Raw genomic sequence first — 23,206 nt, forward strand, 5'->3', positions numbered from 1 at the left:
GCACTCCACCCCATTCTGATCCTTCTAATTATCTCTGCCTTCAGGTTGGGATCCGGGGTCACAACCTGGCCTAAGTAGAGATAAATTCGCGTACCACTTCCACTGCCTCGCCACCTGTCTCAAACCGCTGTGCTGTCCCGAATTTTTTAGAGGCAAAGCATCTCTTATCGACCCTCCGTCGTCCGGGGTCCGGCGTCCGCACCTCTCCTCCTCTCCACAACAGCTCTGATAACACCGCTCTCTCTCCTCCTCCTCTCCACACTACCTGTGCGCTACGCGCGCTGCTACGCTGCGCGCGCTCCACACCACCTGTCCGCTACGCGTGCGCTACGCGCGCTCCTCTCCCCTCTACACAGCAGCTGTCCAATCACGCGCCTGCGCGCTGCTCCTCCTCTCCACTCCCTCTACTCTGCAAATAAACCCGGGCCGCGCTCCGCTCAGTTGCTTCTTCGGTGCTGCGCCGTCGGATGACTGGAAATGGACGCCAACGATTCCGTCAGCGAACTGGCTGGCACTCCTTCAACTAGCGCCTGCCAGCACACTGTCAGAACCGCGAGCACCTCTGAAGACAAGACTTCACAGAGGAGAGCTCGCGACGCCGAACGTAAACGGCAGCGTCGAGCAGCGAATTCCTCGCTGCGAGAACGAGAAGCCGCTTTGAAACGCCAGCGGCGAGTAGCTGATTCAGATAGCATTCGGCAACGTGACAACGCTTCGAAACGCCAGCGTCGAAGAGCGGATTCCTCGCTTCGAGAACGAGAAGCCGCAAAACGTTCCCCACTACTTGATAAATAAAGAAGACATTTAATACGCTACTACACGTGTCTTTACTCTAACAACCAATTAACACGCTACTACTCCACGGCTTTGCATCCCCTCAGGGTTCCCACGTGGGAAGATGGTGTAATTTTTGATCATTACTTTGGTTTTCTGCATATTAATTTCCAGGCCCACGGTTCTCTCTTTGTGCGGAAAGCATGCTTTGCAATTAGTTCCCCGAGTTACTTAGCAAGACAACGTCATCAGCAAATCTGAGGTTACTGAGGTATTCTCAATTAACCCTTACTCCCACCTGTTCCCAATTCAACGTTCTGAATACTTCTTGTAAACATGCTGTGAATAACATTGGAGAGATTGTGTCTCCTTGTCTGACACCCTTCCTTATAGGTATTTTACTGCTCTCCTTATGGAAGATGATGGTAGCTGTGGACCCATTGTGGATATTCTCTAGTATTCTTACGTAATGCTCATCTACCCCCTGGTTCCGTAATGTCTGAATAACTGCTAGGGTTTCGATCGAGTCAAATGCTTTCTCATAATCTATGAAGGCTACATATGGGGGTTCAGTATACTCAGCGCACTTCTCTATCACCTGATTGATCGTGTGAATATGGTCCATTGTTGAATAGGGTTTACGGAACCCTGCTTGTTCTGTAGGTTGACTGAAATCTAACGTTGCAGAAATTCTGTTAGCGATTACCTTGGTAAATATCTTGTAGACGACTGACAGTAAGCTGATCGGCCTGTAGTTTTTCAAGTCCTTCATGTCGCCTTTCTTATGGATTAGGATGATGTTCGCGTTCTTCCAAGATTCCGGTACCATTGCGGTCATTAGGCATTGCGTATACAGGTTTGCCAGTTTTTCAAGTACAATGTCTCCGCCATCCTTCAAGAGGTCTGCTGTTATCTGATCCTCACCAGGTGCTTTGCCCCCTTTCATTTCTTTCAAAGCCTTCCTTACTTCTTCGGTCGTTACTGGTGGGATGTCTATCTCCTCTGAACTACTGTCTCGTTCGGCATTATCCTGTATGTCCCGGCTACTGTACAGATCCCTATAGAACTCCTCGGCCACTGTGACTATTTTATCCCTATTTGTGATGACATTGCCTTGCTTATCCTTAAGTGCATGCATCTGATTTTTCCCCACGCCAAGACGTCTCTTTACTGCTTTCAGGCTACCTCCGTTCTTTACAGCGTATTCGGTTCTCTCCATATTATACTTCCGTATGTCAGCTGTCTTACGCTTATTGATTAACTTCGAAAGCTCCGCTAGTTCTATTCTGTCAGCTGGGGTGGAGATTCTCATGGTTTGCCGTTTCCTAATTAGATCTTTCGTCTCCTAGGAAAGTTTACCAGTATCTTGTCTAGCCATTGTGCCCCCGACTTCTGCTGCACACTCTGTGATAGTGCGTTTAAGGTCGTCGCTGGCTTCCTGTGTCGTAAATCTGCTTCCTCGGTAAGAGCTGAATATCGGTTCTGAAGCGCGATCCTGAATTCTTCTACTTTACGTCTTACTGTTAGCTCATTAATCGGCTTCTTTCGTACTAGCTTGTTAATGTCCCTCCTCAAATTTAGTCTAATTCTAGATCTTACCATGCGGTGGTCACTAGAACTTACCCTTCCGATCACTTCCACATCCTTCAAGACGCCAGGGTTATCGCATAATATGAAGTCTATTCCATTTTTATGCTCCTCATTCGGGCTCCTCCACCTCCACTTCTGGCTGTGCCGTTTGCAGAAGAAGGTATTCATGATGCGTAGGTTATTCCGTTCAGCGAACTCGACTAGTAGGTACCCCCTGCTATTTCTACAGCCCAGACCGTAGTTCCCAACTGCTTTGCCTCCAGCCTGATTCTTGTTTTTCATATAAGAGTTTCATATAATATTGTGTAAAACTTTATGGCGTGAAGGGCCTCATAGCGGAGCCGTGGAGCGCGGTAAACTTGACTTGATTCCGGGGCAACTAGGTCCGCCAAATGACTATCGTCTTGAAATGCCATTTGCAACGAAGTGAGCAGAAGCGCGGCCAATTTTTTGTTTCGATTTTTTCTTACCGTATTGTTTTTTTTTCAGTGTCTAGAGCGCCCTCCGATGTCGCTTTAGCTCAGCGCTGTAGGAATGGCTATAGTGCCGTCCAACGACATTCAAACATTTAGGACTGTGTTGTGGCGTAGGGGTTCCGTCATAGCTTCTTTATGCCAACGACGGTGGTTGCAGACCGGCTCTTGCCTCGATTATTTATTTTTAATCTCTAAATTGCATTAAAATTTTCGTGGGTCATTTTATTCTGTTTTAAATGTTGGTCGTTTCATGTTAAATTAGGATAGTGTAGGTCAGTTTAGGTTAAGTTGCCTTTCTTTACGTTAGGCAACTCGATGTGGAGCCAGACGTGCCATTTTATTTTTACGAAACGCCTGTGGACGTCGACATAGTGGAGTGCTTATATTAACGGTGGACGACACTCTAGACACGGCCTTTTTTTTTTTTCAAGAAACCTCTACCCGCACCCCCTGAGAGCGGACTTTCTGCGTAAGCCCTAGCTGCCATTGTCTTGTATCTGCATATTCCTAGCTTAAGACTGCCAAGCTCACCATGTAGGCTGGGATCGCAGAAGCCGAATGCACGGCGGACATGTCTTACGGTGTACGAGCGTACCACACGTGAATGTATCTTCTTTTCTGGCACAGCACCGAGAGGCACGCGTTGCGTATTGTCGGGCAATGTGCGATTTGTACGGCGCAGGTACTGCGACAGCAACGTGCCGGGCAGGCTACCGGTGGAGCTGACGCACAACTACGCCGTCATCATCTTCAGGGATGGCAGGGACGCCAGCAACTCGTTCACCTGCACACTCGAGCGAGGAAGAAGTGAGTCCTAATCGCCACAACGTTCGGCCAAACTGGGCAAAGCCTGTGCAGTGCGTTTGGTCACTGCGTCCCGAAGAGATGGAATGATAATTATTAAAGGGACAGACAACCGATTCTTGTGGAGTGCATGCCGTCTAGCTCATCTGAAAGCCAGCGTTTAATGTACTGGGGTAACCGAAAGGAATTTTTTAATAAATAGGTGGAAATCATTTTAATTTTGTCATAAAATTTTGGAAGTCCGAAAGGTGGCGCCATCTAGTGTCTCAACGTGACACTACGTTATATGTCCCGTGGCCTCCGCGATCGGCTGCCGGCGGCGCAACGGCGCGCCGCCGGCAGCCGATCGCGGAGGCCACGTATGTCGAAACAAGTTCATCGATTTCAGCGCGTGATTCGAAAACCGCACGAAGGAATAGGAAAGGTTGCACCTTATTGTTGTTTTAGCCGGGGCCAAGTTTTCGTATTCCTGTTTTAATCTCACGCGCTGTTAACAGTATGCTGCCGCACAGCACACTGCCATGGTTGCCAGCATTCATTTTGGCGAGTCATGTTTGGCTGGTAAATCTAAAAATTCTGATTTCAAAAGTTCTAGAGCGCTTTCACCAAGACCATATCGGGTTAAGGTGTTTTGAGTGATGCCCTTTCATTTGGGATAAAGAAAATATACCCAACAAAATTTGGTTGTCTGCCGCTTTAATATTTATCATCTCGACGTGAAGCTACGGCAGTGTTGCGCTAACGGGTTTATAAAAGTAAATCAGCGAATGAAAACATTCTAATTCCGTTGCTTTCACGGGAAAATGTGACCGTGTGAAGGCTCAGTCCTTTCTTGGCTTCTGTGTTGTGGGCTGTAAATGAGCACGACAGGCCCCAACAACATGACCTTTTCCGGTACCGACTAAAGTTTAGTCCAAGCTATCATTTTTTCAAACCTCGAACGCTTAGCTCAGTGAAGTCATTCGCAGGCCTAAACTTATTTCTTTCACATGGCGGCAATTTTTTCAGCCTTATCAGCCGGGGTTAACATGGATAGCGCGCTCTCAAACAGACTAACGGAATTGGTTTGATCGGCTTGAAAACGGCTTTATCGGTTTGATCGGCTTGAACCATGCATTGGGTTTTATCATTTACATTTTGTTTTTGCCGATCGGCTGCGCAGGGCTCTGTTATTTGTGTTATCCATGGGCCAAGTGAAGCGCGTGTTCCATTACCAGTTCAATAGTCGTGACCAAGTAATGCCTGTATGTAAAGCAGGCGGCCACAAATGAACTTCCTAACTGAGGTCAATTTATCCTCCCAACAGAATGCAGGCTAGCTTTCCTCAGAACATTCGGTTCGGACCAGTGTCACTTTGGCTCAATCATTCAGTCAGTCAGCCAGTCAGTTGATCGATCGTTTGATCAATCAATCAATCAATCAATCAATCAATCAATCAATCAATCAATCAATCAATCAATCAATCAATCAATCAATCAATCAATCAATCAATCAATCAATCAATCAATCAATCAATCAATCAATCAATCAATCAATCAATCAATCAATCAATCAATCAATCAATCAATCAATCAATCAATCAATCAATCAATCAATCAATCAATCAATCAATCAATCAATCAATCAATCAATCAATCAATCAATCAATTTTACGAAGTGGGAATGAAGAGAAAAAAAGAAGGGAATGCGCACTTCTTGACGGGCCTCTCCACCCTTGCAAGTCGGCACCAAGCACAAAGCAATCCGCGCTTTGCCGCGGGCACGAGGCAGAATAATCGTTGCCTTCCCTTCGAAAATATTTCGCGTGGGTAGCTGTGGTTCCTGGTGCCTTAAATCATCCTTACGCGAGATTACTGAGCCGGTAGGGCGGGTGGTAGTTCGCGGTTTCGAAACTATCCTCTGCTCAAAAGCTTGGAGATGCTTTAAAGGCTGCTTTATTTTGCGCTTGGATTGGACGGTTATTCATAATTACTGAGACTGCGTATGACAATTATCTCGGAACTCATGTTTGCTCGAAAACCGCATAAGAGGCGGCATGCTTAAGGACATTCCTACCATACCGCTACGGCTCATCTTCGCCAGGGTAAAGTTGCGTCAGAAGACTGCCCCTCTCCTCTTGCCATCAGCCATTGGCCAATGTCTACACACGGTGTAAATACCTGCTGCCCATGACCTTTGTAAGTCTGAATTAAGGTAAGTGCAGGAGTCACGCTGCAGGAATCGCAATGCTCCGCAAAAAAGCGACACGCGTAAAGTATTTAGGACTGATTGACGATTGCTGCTGGCATTCGCAATCCGAAAACAGTATAATGAGGGAAAGCTTCTAGGATACAAGGGGAGAGTGAAATGCATTCCGCCTTTACACTTGCGATTATACGCAGATCAGAGCTCTTTCGGAGGAGACGTACTGCAGGTAGAAAGAACGAGGCTACGCTATACTGCGCCTGTTTTTTTTCTTTCACCTGACACCTCATTGTGGACGTGCATAATTGAGGGGTGTGATGTATTTGACGTCCTCGTCAACACGTAATCGACGGTCGTGATGCTGTCTGCCCCCTCGGCGTTGATTTACTCGAATTCGTGCACGTGCGACGTGTTGCGCCTTTCTGGTTATTACGGCACCAATGGGTATACAACGCTATCGCCCTATGAAGCACGGTTTCAGCGAAGACCATTCGCTGCATAGAAAAAGAAGTTTTGTTCTCCGCTTGCCCTATGCTTGCCGGTAACTGATCCAAATCAAAGCTGCTCCACGTGCGATATCTGTGAATGGAGGTGGTGAACGGAACGCTATTTTCCTTGCCAGCAAAAGGGGAGCATCCACATTGGTTAAACCAACCCAATGGCTAAGTCAGACAGTGAAGAAAAATGTGTCTCAAAAGAGTCTTATTGGCCAGTTTCCTTGTTATGCACTAAGCAAAAGCCGCTCTTTTGGTGGCTCTATCCGCAACCACTGTTGACTACTGGCATCACGATAGTTCTCAAATAACAAGTTATACATTTAGCGGTGACAGATAATTGGCGCTGTAATTTCCCATCTCTTAGGGGCGTATATTTTGCTCCGTATAACAACTGACATCTTGTTTATTGCGAGTCGCGTTACATCCAACAGAATTGAACGGGATGACACTTGAATGGTGAGAGTGAAACGATTGCAATTTCGCCTATAACGACATTTCCACCCACCTCTTTTTGCTGTGAAGCTACGATCACGTACCGCCAACTCTGATACTACCGTTTGTTTTAGCGGTTTTTGAATCCAGCGCTCTATATTAAGACGTCGTTTCAGTTCCGCAAATGTATGGTCATGTACAAATGTAACGCGATCACAAAAGTATAAAGCGAAACGCGCAAGCAGCGCGGTTTCTTTCCGTGCAAATCAAATTTACGCGTGACCTAATTGGAGTTACAAAGTTGGGAAATGTGGCTTTGCCAACTTTGTAACTGAAGTAGAACTGATACGAGAAGGAACGAGAGGGAAACGTGCTCCGTGCGAAGGAAAAGCGCCACCGCATCAACGTCGACTGCGACGCTTACGGCAGTGGGAGCCTTGTTTCAAACCGAAGCAAAGGGGCACGGGTGACTGACATGCCTCGCTTCTCTCATAAATCCTCTAAGGACATCTGGGGTAATTCGAAAAGTCCCAATAAAACGGGCATATTTAAAAGTGGAAGAATTAGTCATCAATCTTAAGTAATTTAAAGCACGAAGTGATTTTAGTGGAACCAGTGCGCAAAATACAAATTCTTCCGGGTGTGGTCGTTTATATAGGTGGAGCTGGTTGAAGTCTGTGAAAGATACGAGACGTTTTAGACTTGTAGTCAACATAAATAAGATCATCATAATCATGAACATCATCGCCATCACTGAGGGAACGGAAAAACGTGCGAATTTCGGTCCTCTTTCCCATCTGTATCTTCGCCCTGTTTCATGTTTGTGCAGCTTATATCACTCTGCTATCAACTTCCATCTTTTCACCAGTTTTCCCATGATCTGGAATAGTGCGCTGAAGGACACATGTAGTGCACATACAAAATTAAGGTAGGAAAGCTTGCTATTCGAAAAGATTTCTCAGCAGTTCTGGCTGGTATGCTTAGAACGACGGAAACAGCTGCGGGTTGTTTCGCTCGTGTGTGTGTTTGTACTTTCGTGGCGGGGTCGCTTGAGCGATTGGGACGGCCAGTGCGTTATCGGAAAAGGCCTCGACGCTTTTCCTCTCATCCGGAACAGAACAGACCGGTTTTTGTTTTCATTGTTTCTATTGCGGTACTCTATAGCAGCCGAACTTGGAGACAGGAGGCTCGCTTGTGCGCAGCCACCTGCTGGAGCGTATAACTCCCGGAACTGCTAGTTGCAAACAGAAGGACTCCTCGATCAACAGACGGCCGTAAACCGTGAGGTCGAAGTGGCCTGTCGGCCATCAGGATAACTTCATTTGGCCATTTGTGGATGCCTTTTCCTTTCCTACTTTACTGCCGCAGATTTGTTAGCGTGCATGCGGCGAAACGGTGCTGACACCTGCGTTAACTGGCTGCGTCACGACGAACTGACTTTCAGTAAATAAAAAACGGAATACTGAATTCGTAACGGCCACGCACTCTGAGAAGACCGGTTTAACTCACGCCACCTTTTTTTCTTTGTGGACGTGGCACACACTCGTGGTCGTTTGTCCAACGTACCATGCAATATTTACATTAATTACGAATAAATAATTGCTAACCACCACGCAACACAATAAGCCTCAAGGATAAATCTTTGCGCACTGTATCGTCGGTATGATTTACTTTGAAAAGGGGCGACATTACGAAGTAAGGCACCGTGCATATATACTGCAATGAAGCGAATGTGGGTAGTGAAACTGCTACAGTGATGAGGCAGATGCATTAAATAAAAGCTTTCTTTCTCCAGTAGGGCCGCTGGTTTTCTCCAGTGGGGGAAATTTATCCGGTAGGGTAACAGCATATCCGTCATTCTATTGCATGGGTGCATGGGGTGGAACATTTCAGTCCTAACCATCTCACTGAATTTATTATAGAGACGAATACAGAAACGTCGGCCCGTTCAAGATTGCGGCGAACTTAAGGGAGCCTCCGGATGACTGTATTAACCCGTACCCGGTGTGTACACGGTTCACCACCTGCGTATTCACCTGTGCCCCCGTGGGTATATTAGGCGCTACTGCGTACACACTGGTGAAGCTACGGTGTGCAAACGTCCAACACTCGTTAAACCTGATATCCTAATCTGTGAATTTGTCTGCAGCGTAGTGCTAGATATGTGAGGGACCACACCGGAGCCAGGCTGAAATTTCAGACGGTTTGCTCCGCCGCCACCGACAACTTCAATAACCTGCGCGCAACCCTGCGTAGACGCGCCGCGGTGTTTCCGGGGAGCGCTTCTGCCGCGGGTCAAAACACAGGTGTGCATCGGAGAAGAACGACGTGCCAGGCCGAGTCCGCCCCCGCCCCCGGTGGCCTTATTCTTCCCTCGCCAATCGTCACCGGTTGACATAAGTGAAGCACGATCTCTGCTAAAATACGATCGGCGCGTGACCCAGTTCTTGGTGGGAACGGTCGTTAGCTTCACTTCTGCCGAGCCGGGGGGAAGCCGCTCTTCTTTTTTGACGCCCAAGCACAAGCGAAAAGGCGGCGACGAGGACACAACTCAAATCTCCTGACTTCCTGACGGGGGCGTAACGTCAGCCATTTCCAATATGGGCCTCTGCGTGTTGGGCTTAGTACTACGTCACTACATATCGTAATAGCCGGGCCGGCTCGTAATGTCTCGGCACTGATTGTGGTGAACGTTCCACATATATCATGGCGGTAGTCGTTTTTGTCGATTTATGGGTTTATTGATTCCTCAAAGGTCCCATTGGGACATTACACAACAGGTAGGCATGACTCGGCACTTGAAAGAAGGGTAACCACATGGTAACGGCAACAGACAATGTACAGTAATTATGGCGGCACTTCTATATAAGGGGCGGGTATGATACAGTACTAGATAGTAGGGTTACAACAACGTAGTAACAGCAACAGACTGGCTACACTAATTATGGGGGCACTTCTTCAATGGCGTGGTTGAAACTGGATTGGTCAATGATGGTAACAACTTTAGCAGGTACTACAGGTCAATCTAGTCTCGGGATGTGCGTATGAAAAATGACTGTTGGAATGTATTAGTATGGGCACGTTCCGGATAGGCTGCGTTGGTGTGACTAGCACGGGATATACGGTGGGCTAGTAGGAAGTGCTCATTTCTAAGTTGTTGTGAGTGGACGAATTTGTGGTAAAGATACAGTCGAGCTATTTTGTGGCGATATTGAAGTGTAGGAAAGATAAGTTCTCCTTTTAACGCTAGCACGCTTGAATGGTGGGAGTAATCAGACAAAATAAATCGATTGGCGCGATTTGGACAGATTCGAGGGTGTTTCCGCCACCACCACCCTTCTGTTGCCTTCTTGTGTGTGGGAGAAACGACGGTCCCAGCGGCGGCATCCAACCACTGTTATCCCGCGAAAACCATCAAATTAATCTCTGCCCACTCAGAACATTTGTCTCCCCCCTGTAGGTGAAGCTGTGGGTTTTGTCGTGTGCCTTCATGTCGTTTCTGTAATTGGAATCTCACTCTACATCACGTGTCATCGAGCACGTTCCGCACTCTGTTCGTCATGCGTTATATTAGGGCTGCAGTGTCAGAATCAGAATCAGAATCAGAAAAGGATTTTATTAGGCAATCGATAGATTACAAAATTTTTCTATACAGAAGGAGGTCCCATAGTCAGGGACTGAAACGGGACCTCCTATAATAGTGAACATTTCATTTCATTTCATTCCCACAAGTTCATTCCTTAATCAAAATAGCTCTATCGTACGGCGAAACAGTGACGCCGACTAGACGTCAAAATGGTGGGGACCACAGGAGGCGCGAACGTGAAGTCGCGACAGGCACCGTTGACTCTAGCGTCCCCACCGCTTCCATATGCCTTGGGAAAGACTTGCTTGCGGCAAAGGTTTAACACGTCTATCAAGGTTGCTTTGTCACAGGGGATACTAGCGCCATGGGATGAATTTATTGCAGTCCTCCGAATCCGCAGTCCTCCGAATTCCATGGCCGAATCTAGCGCTGAAGCACTCTCGAGCATATTTTACAGCGGGAACCGCACATACGTTCATGCAAACGCTTCGGCCAATTACCATCACTCATTGGTTGTTTTAGTGGGGATTCCGTAAGCACAGTGCATCATCAAACTTTCGCTCTGCCATGTAGATTTCTCGTCCCCTATCGGGACAGCAACTCTACACGCCGTGTACATTCGCTGCCATGATGCGTGGCTGTGGAGGCTCCTCGCAAATTCTCCAAAGCCTTAGAGATTCTTAAGAATCGTATAACTGCCGTGCTCAGCTTCTGTGGGAAATCAGTTCATTCATACCACGTTTGTAGAATGACGGCATCACGACGTTTCTCAGGGGCCACCCGATCACTCTGGCCAGTCGACGGACTGAGCGTAGGCGTCATCGGATACCCATGACCGTGGCGTGCAGAGCGCGGATTTAACATCGGATATAAGATTCCCCAAGTGCCCAGCGTGCAGTGTGAGCAAGGGTATTCGCATGGAGGAAAGAAACTCAGGAGAGGCCCCTAGCATCCCAATGCATTGCGAAAAGTGTGGAGGAAGTGGCGTCATTTTTCTTGAGCCCATGGACAATGTTGCTTACTTGTTTACAACTGCGGCGGCCAAATTTGGGCAAATAGAACGGACAAATTTTTAATGCGCTTGGTATGTGGCTGCCTCGCAACGCTTGCAAACCAGTACAGTCACTACGACAAACGTTTTTAGATTAGGCCAGTTTGAAAACTCCGCCGTCGGAGGCGGCCTTAACTCGTATGCGTTCGGCTACCCTCGAGCCTGTTGCTACGACGACGACAAACGCTACTTTGCCAGGCTTAAGAGCTGAAAAATCGTCCTTCTATCTCAAAAACCAAGGCCGTTTTTCGATTGAAACTTTGGGTGAGGGTTAGAATGGGCAAATTTAAGGCGAAATCAACAGCTTAGAACATGGAATCGCACCGAGGAATTAGCGACGAAGCTATTTTCGCTGCGAAGCGGGAGGGCAGGGCGACGCCATGTTAGTCAAATCAAACCGGAGATAGCAAAGGATGATGGTATAGAGTGCTGGGCTCAGTGGGCTCAAGTCATGGCGGGACTCGGCTTCACAAATGTGACGTCAGGGCCTCTCCTAACCTTTTCTTTCCTCCATGGGTATTCGTCTCTGGGCGCGCGAGAGCAATGAGCTCCCTATCTCATGGTGAACATGACGGCAAAGGTCAAGGCAAGCATTCTCTCGAACTTTCTGTATCGACTTTAGGGGCGAAAGCTTTGCTGGCATATTTTTGTTACGTGTATTAAGTGTATTAAGTGTAATGCTTTTTGTGACGTGTATTAATCCGAAGCCCTACGGAGCGCCTCATCGCCCGTGTAGCGTCGCCGCGTTAAAACTCATAATCAGTCAATCAGTAACTATAGTCCGCAACACCTTCTTTTATTTCCCGAGATATTCCTATGGGGAGGCCGATACAAGGGTCGCCTACACTCTACAATGTCGTTGTAAATAAAAGTTTTGTTCATTACTACCAAAGCATCAAGAGCCGGACGATTTGGCAGGTAATTTTTCTGAATAAGGGCGGCGTCAGTATAGCGAAAAGAGTACACCCCACATGCCGTCATCTGTTTATCGAAGCTCTGCTAGCAGCACGCGTGAGTTTTCTGTCTGTGAATATTTTGTGCCGCAAAAAACATTGGTTCGGGTAGGCCTTGGTACACACACAATCTATCTTATTTCGCCCGTGATGACATCCATTGTCGAACTGGTGGTACAAAAATATAATCCCAAAAGATTATACATCGACTACAACAGATGCAAAGGTATCGCAAGACTCGTAATTTTTGACAACACGCCGGCACATTCCTTTTCCTCCTTCTTCTCAACTACACATTTTATACGTTTTGAATTTGCAATGATTGCCGGCCCATACGCTATCTAGGAGTTGCGAAGGTGGGGGACGGAGAGCCCCTTTCGCCTCGCCTATTGTCACTAGGAATATTTCACACACCACTGCTCTACGGCAACATGCTCAGCCACATATAGATTCCCAAAAGTAATCGAGTGTGGACTTTTTCGTTTCCTTTCCTTTTTCAGTTCAACGAAGGCACATAAAGGCTTCATAACTTCCAAACATAGATATAAGATGGCGACATTTTGAAAGCAATTAATCGCCTTCGAACGCGAGCGTTCTACCGCGCTTAATATCACTTACACCAACCTTAATTAGTACTGAACAGAGCGCTTAATATAACATTAAAAATAAGTATAAAGACAAACGTGTTAGGGAGTTCCACACTTTCTGTACTTGTTACGCATGTTCAGTAAGCAATGCACAAGATACTAATGATCCCCGCAGGTGATACTGAGATTGGTGGTACATAAGGAATGAACTTTCACTCATTCGTTCACAGTTCCGGTTTAAACAAACCCTTCGTCTCTGAAGGCCTCGCTTCGGGTGACCACTCCACTGAAGTCTTGACTTGAAACTTAACGCACGTGACGCATCGTTCCTTTATTCGCTGCCCTGGCATTAACTTCTCGATTCTATGCATCCCCTCTCTTAAGCGCGCATGCATGTACTTCGCATGAAAGAGGTGCTTTTATTTGAGGCCTACAATATTGAGATGGATATCTTGATAAAAACTTTGACAGCTGTGGAGGGTGGCCGGAATTAGGTGGTGCTGAGAATTGAGACAACGGGGTACTTCGCTGCGCAGGTCGCAGAAACAGCGTGACGTTTATAAGGCGCACCTTTCCTCCTTCGCAGGCACGGACAGGTGTGCGTTCGAAAGGAAAGTACCGCCAACGACCCTGCCGCCATTTCCTACTGTGGCCACCACTGAGTATCCTGCGACAGAAACTGAACCTGTCTTTACCGAGGGAGAAGGTACGTCTAGATGGTGTTTGTATGTGCCGGGAGAATTCCGCTTGGATTGCGTTTTGCATGAAATCCAAGAGATGGCGCCACCAACTTGCAAAAAGAGGCATTCGCGCCATAACTGTATGGCGCGAACTGACGCGTGCCCTCCCGCGGGCCGCGACAGAGGGTCAGAACCATAGAGTTTCTTAGTAAGTATACTAGAGAAGAAACTGCACCTGGGTGTCCATGTTGTTACTGTGTGGTGAGACCCCAGCTTCTGGCTTGGACTTGGCATGACGATTGGATTCTTCAACGGCTTTTTGGATTTGCTTTCTTCATTATGTGTTCACACGTCTACGAGATACAAGGTAGCCGGAATCCTCCCTGTTATATGGTAGCCGTGAGCCGTCGCAACTGCGTGTTCGCTGAAAGAGCAGGCAGTGCGTGATCGCACTTAACGTTGGTCATGCCGGAGTCGAAGGAACGTACGACTGAGCGGGTAATATGCCGCCGCGAAAGTTGTAGCTGACGAAAAAAAAAAAGAAATCAAAAGTACTTCGACGCAGACCAGATACAACAGATACGGGCGCCTATGGCCGTCGATATCTTGTTTTCGCCCCCGAATTGAACGCCACGTTTTCCTTTTTCTTCCAGTATGAACCAAGTCGCTCGGCAAGAGGTTCTGTTAAACTGTAGCTGGCGGTCAGTGCACCGGTTCGCCACGAAGGCGACGTTTTCATAGGCACGCTCAAAAATATTTCCAGCCTCTTCAAACAAGTTATTTGAAATAATGGTAAAATTAATAAAATCAAGTCCCTAATAAGTTTCCCCCAAAGTATTAATATTGCAGTTAACTACCAGCTTGGTCTCCAGAGTAGTAGGCACAACTGTTCTGGCAAAATACGCTATACTTCCTTTTTTTTCATAGCTTTAGAGCAGCCTGTTTTATTTTCCACTTACAATACCTTAGCATTGTTTACATTTTTGTGGCACTGTGTTCGAATATGCAGCCACTCAGGCGTTTTAATCCAAGCCAATGATGACAGTAAAGGCGAGCGCATGGTATTATGGCGACCCATGACGCATAGCCGCATAGACGCTAGCGCCCGATTCCTCTCTAGTATATATAGTAAGAAACTCTGTCGTGGGAACCACCATTAGTTACAGCATCTCCTCTTGAAGGAGTTTCAGCAGAAAATACAGAAATAACACGCCTCGTGCTCTGCTATACTGCACAGAAAACGCCTCCCCAAGCACTATAGCAACTCTCGTACTCTTAACCGCAATGCGAGTAGGAGTGCAATTACCCTTGGTTTACTCGTGCTACCCCATAAGATATACCATATCACCCGCCGCGGTGGCTCAGTGGCTAAGGCGTTGCGCTGCTGAGCAGGAGGTCGCGGGTTCGATTCCCGGCGGCGGCGGCTGCTTTTCTGATGGAGGCGAAAAGCAAAAACGCTCGTGTATACGAGATTTTAACAACTGGGATTAGCGCTTTAAAGAACAGGACACACATAAGAGAAAACAAACAGGACTGGCGTTTTCTCTTACGTGTGTCCTGTTCTTTAAAGCGCTAATCCCAGTTGTTATGATCATGAACCAACTAGCCCAGCAGCAAGTTTTATTATGTACGAGATTTCGGCGCACGTTAAAGATCCCCAGGTGGTCAAAATTAATCCGGAGCCCTCCACTACGGCGCGCCTCATCGCCTGCGTTGCGTCGGTGCGTATACAATCCGAAGATATACCGTATCACGGCCGGGCTAGAGCGGCGGCGTGCGCGCGTTGGTACGGCCTTCGCAAGGGGCCTAGTTCCTGCCTGCGGCCGGTGCCAGGAGCCGGCGCTGCGAGCCCACGCTGCTGATGCGCGCGTCTCCCACTCTGCGGGCAAGCTATGTGCCACTGCTGTTCTTGATTTATTTTTATTTTTCTCTACAATCCTGGCTGCGGGCCCACGCAAAATAGTGGGAAGGGGGGCAGGGTACGAAGCAACCGGCGAAGACATGCTCATCAACCGTCGCTTGCTGAGAGTGAAGACGAGCGCTTCACCGCTGCGACATTCCAAAGAGAACACAAAGAAAACAACGGGACGTTCCTGTCGCTGTGGTACTGAAATGGTCAGCTCGGCCTCCCACTGCTCAGGGTTGGGGGTTTGGGGTCAGGGTGGTGAACACAAAAAAAGGATGGGCACTGAAAATACAATACTATTACTCTTAACACTTTCATTAAATTGCCACATAATCCAAGAATTTGGCTGTTCTTGCAAATTCATCACAGCAGGGTTGGGATGTTACAACGACATGTCGGACACTGGGAAGTATTTGCAAGGCGTTGTGCGTGGTAAGTAATGCACTGATTCTGTATACATTGGAGATACCCTGAGCAGTTCACAAGCTTAAACCAGAAATCTAAGCAATCGTATTTAAGGGACCTATTGCCAGAAAAGCGGAAACGGGAGAAACATCCAGCAGCAGGAACAAGTTTTCTATCTGTTCCTGTAAACTAATTTTATATGTACTGTTCTCCATGGTTTGCACAGTTGAGCGCAAAAAATGGACCAGGTCTGTGAAAGGACAAGAGACAAGTGCGCTACTACAACTGAATTTTAGTACACAGACACCCTCTTTTTAACATACTAAGAACAGATAAACCTATATAAAAAGCAAGAACCAAAAAGGGGTAGTCACAGAACATGAATTCTGCACGCTCAGACACACCCGCTGTCAACCCCGCGCACCAGCAAACCCAAGAAATTGACCGTCTCTGGCTGACTGGTGCAACGGTGGCACACTGATACAGCTTTCTTACACACTCTGAATATTTTCAGCTTCTATCTCCCTTGATTTGATATGCACCTCAGTTTTGTCAAATTTGTCAAATCCGAGACTGGAAGCACCATCTTTGCAATGCGCAGGTAAGTGTCCGTCAATGCTGCGGCGTACATTATTTGCATGTTCATGCAAACAAACGTTCAAGGCACTGTCCCGTTTGGCCTACGTAAGACTTTCCATATTTCAGAGGTCGTTTAGACGTGTTGACGTTTATCGGCTTCCTTTGAAATGTGGAAAGCCTTACGCAGGCCAAACGGGACGGTACCTTGGCAAATAATGTACACCGCAGCATTGAGGGACATTTAGCTGCCCACTGCAAACATCATGCTGGCAGTTCATTATTTGACAAATGTGAGACGCTCTTCAAATTGAGGGACAGGTGCACGAGGGAGATAGTAGAAGCAGTAAACATTCAGAGTGCGAGACAGCTGTATCGGCGTGCAATCCTTGCACCTATCAGAGAGAAATTGGATTTCGTGGGTTTCCTGGCACATGGATTGACGGGTGTGTCTGAGCGTGCGTAATTCATCACACGTGACTACACCTTTTTTGTTCGTTCTGTAGTTTTATTTGTTCTTGTTTGTTCGAGAAGAAGGAACCTTTGTACCTTGTTCAATTAAGGAACAAATATTGCGATAATGTGATTTTAACGTGGTGTATACCGATCGCGACAGCTCACCAATTTTCATAATGCAAATAATTTGCTGTAATTAAATGCCAAGGCAGCTAGTTGTCTAGTCCTCCTCGCGGGCTCTGTTGTATTTTCATTCGTTTGCATTGGCGCTAAGCATCCAGCTTGGTTAAGAAAAATCTAAGATTAGGCCTATTAGCAGCTAGTGCAAACGCATTCCAACAGTCACGAGAGGCTGCAGTAAATTTACGGCCATCGCCCGTTTAATTTGTCCGCACGAATACAACAGTCACGGGGCAACACAGCAAAGAAGGAGAAGCAGAGGCATTAAAAGCATTGAATCGTAACTAACTGGAAGTACTCACCACACTCACTATCTTGCATCGCTGGCAATCGGTGGTTAACCCGCCACTGCCGCTGCTGAAAACTGCGACCGAACATTGTGCACATGCAACACAGCTCTAAGCTGCCATTATGGGCACGACGAAAAATGTAAACAGAAGAAAAAAAAGAAACTTACGCATGAGGGCGCAGAGATCATCACCAAGCAGCGGCCTGGTAGCGAGAGTAGACTGCCCACGACGTCACGTTGTTTTTTTGTGTTCTCTTTGGAATGTCGCAGCGGCGAAGCTCCCGTAGAGGGATGGGTCAGACTAGTGTCACTAGACAAGATAGAGAGTACTGTCACTGAGGCACGCAACTGAGCAACGGTGGCCATTTTGGTGTTTATCAGTGTTGACAGACTGACGCTTCAGCGGCCTCCCCGATAACTTTGACGAGGCCATTTGTAAACAACACTGCCGAAGACTCAGCAACTCGGCATCTTCTGACACACTTCTGCAGCTGAAATGCATTGAACGGCGTTATCTTTGATTCGCGTTCGGAACGGCGGCAGTCACGCGCAACCGCGGAGCAGGGTGGACAAGATGAGACTACCACAGTTGTCCGACAGAAGACGCATAAACAACAAATTCGCGGTGCCCATGAACCGTCGCAGTGTAAACAAATGTCACGGGATCCAATATGACCAACGATCACGGCGGGGCAAGGAACAATCGAAGAAAGGAGCGCCGATACTGTGTAACCTTATCTAGTGAAACTAGGTCAGACAGCAGCGGGTTTGACCAGATAGAATAGTCTGCGTCACATACCTCCGTAATGTAGTTCTACGTCACACAGCACCCGAGCCTCGCCAATTCCTGGCCTTTCCAGAGTGCGGCATATAATAACCTTTAAACTGGTTCCAAGCTACGTTTGACACCTATAACCGCCGGAAGGCATCCTAGTTCCTTTACAAAGCGAATTACATTACTTTCTGAAAAGCGAATTTGCGTTTCAGTACTCTTTTAAGGGCACAGGGTAAGCCCTATACTTCCCGTGCATTTTTGGCCATATTGAGGTACATTTTTCTCGGCACCTAATAAAGGTATCTACATAATGTACATACAATTTTCTTTCACATTTTGCGCTCTTTTAACTGCAGCAGAATTAGGAAGATCCATCAAAAATTAAATTAAAATGATTTTTTTCCGCTGGTACCTAAATTGTGGCATTATTTTAGTAATAAAAGTTGCGTAACATAAAGGCGGTTGCGTGCGTATTTTCAGTTCTGGTACAGTAGGTGTGACAGGTTATGTAGATGACAGGGGGGAAATCAGTTCGCTGTCCTAGAAGATATAGGAAATAATGGTACCTATGTAATAAAAACATTGGTTTGAGATAATTGATTTTAAAGTAAAATATATGTGATAAGCAATACTTTTTTGCCAAACACACTACTGCAGCCATTTATTTAAAAAGCCCCAGCTTTGTAATCACCATCGACGTCATTTTTTTGCTTTTCAGCCTATAGTCTGTCCCTCTTTGGCTATTTTGTGCACCATTATACATCGCAAAATATTTTCGCTTGTGGTCAACCTCTTTCAGCAACTTCATGGTGGTGTTGGGTCCAGGTTATGATCCGAATCATTTCAAAATGCTGGCTCATGCGTTGCTATCATCAGTGAATGAAAGAACAGCATACAATGTTGCAATCTTGAGTTTGTGAAGCCCAAGAAAGGTGTTTTTTCGCGTGCGTCTCCGAAGGACAAATGTGGAAAAAACGTGCAACAGCGTCTTTTGATTGCCCTCGCTGAAAAATCAGCTATGCAATGGTTTCTATGCAATTTCTTAATAAAGCTGGTCCCAGAAAAGCGTTTTGATCTGGAACTGGAAGTTTCGTGATAAAAAATAAAAATACATACGAAAAACATTCTTAAAGATGATGCGGTCAGTTGCTACTTGCTTACAGAAAAACTGTTTTTGAGAGAGAAATACGACTTCCTAAGAAAACTGCCAATATAGAAATGTGCAAAAGTAACTGAACTTCCTTAATTGCGAACAAAAAGCAGTCATTTTCTTGAAATTTATCTTTAACCTCTGCCTTTAAATAAATTAGTCTTTTCTCATTTGCAGTGTGGCCCACTCCTGGAACTTTCCCCACAATACCGGCGGCTGAAACTCCGGGGACTTGGTACAATATCACCTCTACAACACTGCGAACGCTTGAGCATACCCAAAAGATTCCAACAATTCACGACTACACGATTACCGCGGCACCTGTGACTGACGAGTCAAACGAATATTTAACGGGATTTACGCCCGTTACATTGCTCCCGCAAGAAGATACCTTCACTACCGCACAATCAGCTCCCTTCATCGTACCGACGACAGAAGTGTTATTATCGCCGGGCATCTCACCTGAAACTCCCGGCTTCGTACCCACACTCTCCGAGGGCATTTCAGTATCAGAAGGAGGCACTGCTACTTTTGAGACGATGCCGGAAGGGGTGATCACAGCTAAGCTTCCTTCAAGTGTCTCTGTTGCACCTACAACAGAAGTGACAGCACCCTCTGAGATGCCTGTTCACACTTCAGGCATTGTAACAACTATCAATGCGGGCGTTTCTCCTCAGGAACCAGAAACCGGCATACCTGCGTCGTTTTCACAGAAAGACGTAACAGATACGCCGCCTTCTAGTGTCTACACCGTACCTACAACAGAAGTCTCTTTACCATCTGGCATGTTGTCTGAAACTCCAGGAGCCGTACCCACAATCTCTTTAGGCGTTTCGATGCCAGAAACAGGTGCCGCTACTCCTACGACAATTCCGGAGGAGGGTATTACGGTAACGCTACCTTCTGGTGTTTCCGTTATGCCTACAACTGAAGTGTCCAGGCCATCTGGTGTACCGGGTGGGACTGCGAGCGTGGAACCAACCGTTTCAGCTGGAGTTACAGTTGTGGAAACAGAAACCGCCACTCCCACGTCGTTTTCTCAGAAAGAAGCAACAGCTACTCTTCCCTCGGTTGCACCCACGACAGAAGTGTCTTTACCATCTGGCATCTCGCCAGAAACTCCTACAGTCTCGGTAGGCGTTTCAATACCAGAAACGGGCACTCCTACTCCTGTGACGATTCCGGAAGGGACACTACCTTCAGGTGCTTCGGTGGTGCTTACAACTGAAGTGTCCCTGCCATCTGGTGTACCGAGTGAGACTGCAAGCTTGGTACCAACCGTTTCAGTAGGAGTTACAGCTGTGGAAACGGAAACCGCCACCCCCGTGTCGTTTTCTCAAAAAGAAGTAACAGCTACTCTTCCCTCTGTCGTACCCACGACCGAAGTGTCTTTACCATCTGGCATCTCGCCAGAAACTCCAGGAATAGTACCTACAGTCTCGGTAGACGTTTCAATACCAGAAACGGGCACTGCTACTCCTGCGACGATTCCGGAAGGAACACTACCTTCAGGTGTTTCGGTGGTGCCTACAACTGAAGTGTCTCTGCCATCTGGGGTACCGGGTGAAACTGCAAGCTTGGTACCAACCGTTTCAGTAGGAGTTACAGCTATGGAAACGGAAACCGCCACCCCGGTGTCGTTTTCTCAGAAAGAAGTAACAGCTACTCTGCCCTCTGTCGTATCCACGACCGAAGTGTCTTTACCATCTGGCATCTCGCCAGAAACTCCAGGAATAGTACCTACGGTCTCGGTAGGCGTTTCAATACCAGAAACGGGCACTCCTACTGCTGCGACGATTCCTGAAGGAACACTACCTTCAGGTGTTTCGGTGGTGCCTACAACTGAAGTGTCTCTGCCATCGGGGGTACCGGGTGAAACTGCAAGCTTGGTACCAACCGTTTCAGTAGGAGTTACAGCTATGGAAACGGAAACCGCCACCCCGGTGTCGTTTTCTCAGAAAGAAGTAACAGCTACTCTGCCCTCTGTCGTATCCACGACCGAAGTGTCTTTACCATCTGGCATCTCGCCAGAAACTCCAGGAATAGTACCTACAGTCTCAGTAGGCGTTTCAATACCAGAAACGGGAACTCCTACTCCTGCGACGATTCCGGAAGGAACACTACCTTCAGGTGCTTCGGTGGTGCCTACAACTGAAGTGTCTCTGCCATCTGGTGTACCGGGTGAGACTGCAAGCTTGGTACCAACCGTTTCAGTAGGAGTTACAGCTGTGGAAACGCAAACCGCCACCCCCGTGTCGTTTTCTCAGAAAGAAGTAACAGCTACTCTGCCCTCTGTCGTACCCACGACCGAAGTGCCTTTACCATCTGGCATCTCGCCAGAAACTCCAGGAATAGTACCTACAGTCTCAGTAGGTGTTTCAATACCAGAAACGGGCACTCCTACTCCTGCGACGATTCCGGAAGGAACACTACCTTCAGGTATTTCGGTGGTGCCTACAACTGAAGTGTCCCTGCCATCTGGTGTACCGGGTGAGACTGCAAGCTTGGTACCAACCGTTTCAGTAGGAGTTACAGCTGTGGAAACGGAAACTGCCACCCCCGTGTCGTTTTCTCAGAAAGAAGTAACAGCTACTCTGCCGTCTGTCGTACCCACGACCGAAGTGCCTTCACCATCTGGCATCTCGCCAGAAACTCCAGGAATAGTACCTACAGTTTCGGTAGGCGTTTCAATACCAGAAACGGGCACTCCTACTCCTGCGACGATTCCGGAAGGAACACTACCTTCAGGTGTTTCGGTGGTGCCTACAACTGAAGTGTCCCTGCCATCTGGTGTACCGGGTGAGACTGCAAGCTTGGTACCAACCGTTTCAGTAGGAATTACAGCTGTGGAAACGCAAACCGCCACCCCCGTGTCGTTTTCTCAGAAAGAAGTAACAGCTACTCTGCCCTCTGTCGTACCGACGACCGAAGTGCCTTTACCATCTGGCATCTCGCCAGAAACTCCAGGAATAGTACCTACAGTTTCGGTAGGCGTTTCAATACCAGAAACGGGCACTCCTACTCCTGCGACGATTCCGGAAGGAACACTACCTTCAGGTATTTCGGTGGTGCCTACAACTGAAGTGTCCCTGCCATCTGGTGTACCGGGTGAGACTGCAAGCTTGGAACCAACCGTTTCAGTAGGAGTTACAGCTGTGGAAACGGAAACCGCCACCCCCGTGTCGTTTTCTCAGAAAAAAGTAACAGCTACTCTGCCGTCTGTCGTACCCACGACCGAAGTGCCTTCACCATCTGGCATCTCGCCAGAAACTCCAGGAATAGTACCTACAGTTTCGGTAGGCGTTTCAATACCAGAAACGGGCACTCCTACTCCTGCGACGATTCCGGAAGGAACACTACCTTCAGGTGTTTCGGTGGTGCCTACAACTGAAGTGTCCCTGCCATCTGGTGTACCGGGTGAGACTGAAAGCTTGGTACCAACCGTTTCAGTAGGAGTTACAGCTGTGGAAACGCAAACCGCCACCCCCGTGTCGTTTTCTCAGAAAGAAGTAACAGCTACTCTGCCCTCTGTCGTACCCACGACCGAAGTGCCTTTACCATCTGGCATCTCGCCAGAAACTCCAGGAATAGTACCTACAGTTTCGGTAGGCGTTTCAATACCAGAAACGGGCACTCCTACTCCTGCGACGATTCCGGAAGGAACACTACCTTCAGGTATTTCGGTGGTGCCTACAACTGAAGTGTCCCTGCCATCTGGTGTACCGGGTAAGACTGCAAGCTTGGTACCAACCGTTTCAGTAGGAGTTACAGCTGTGGAAACGGAAACCGCCACCCCCGTGTCGTTTTCTCAGAAAGAAGTAACAGCTACTCTGCCGTCTGTCGTACCCACGACCG

General features: G+C 47.5%; 1 protein-coding gene across 1 annotated transcript in view; it reads left to right on the plus strand.

Annotated features, from left to right (window-relative positions):
• Positions 1–23,206, plus strand: part of LOC144160122 (uncharacterized) — a 199,293-nt gene that overhangs the window by 169,033 nt on the left and 7,054 nt on the right. The window contains exons 16-18 of the mRNA XM_077691725.1: positions 3,523–3,647; positions 13,521–13,640; positions 19,529–20,697. Coding sequence (XP_077547851.1) covers positions 3,523–3,647; positions 13,521–13,640; positions 19,529–20,697 — 1,414 coding nt within the window. The remainder of the gene's footprint in view (positions 1–3,522; positions 3,648–13,520; positions 13,641–19,528; positions 20,698–23,206) is intronic.

This window comes from Haemaphysalis longicornis, unplaced genomic scaffold, assembly GCF_048455015.1.
Source record: "Haemaphysalis longicornis isolate Haplotype H1 unplaced genomic scaffold, Haemaphysalis longicornis Haplotype H1 scaffold_10, whole genome shotgun sequence".
NCBI classification, from domain to species: Eukaryota; Metazoa; Arthropoda; class Arachnida; order Ixodida; family Ixodidae; genus Haemaphysalis; species Haemaphysalis longicornis.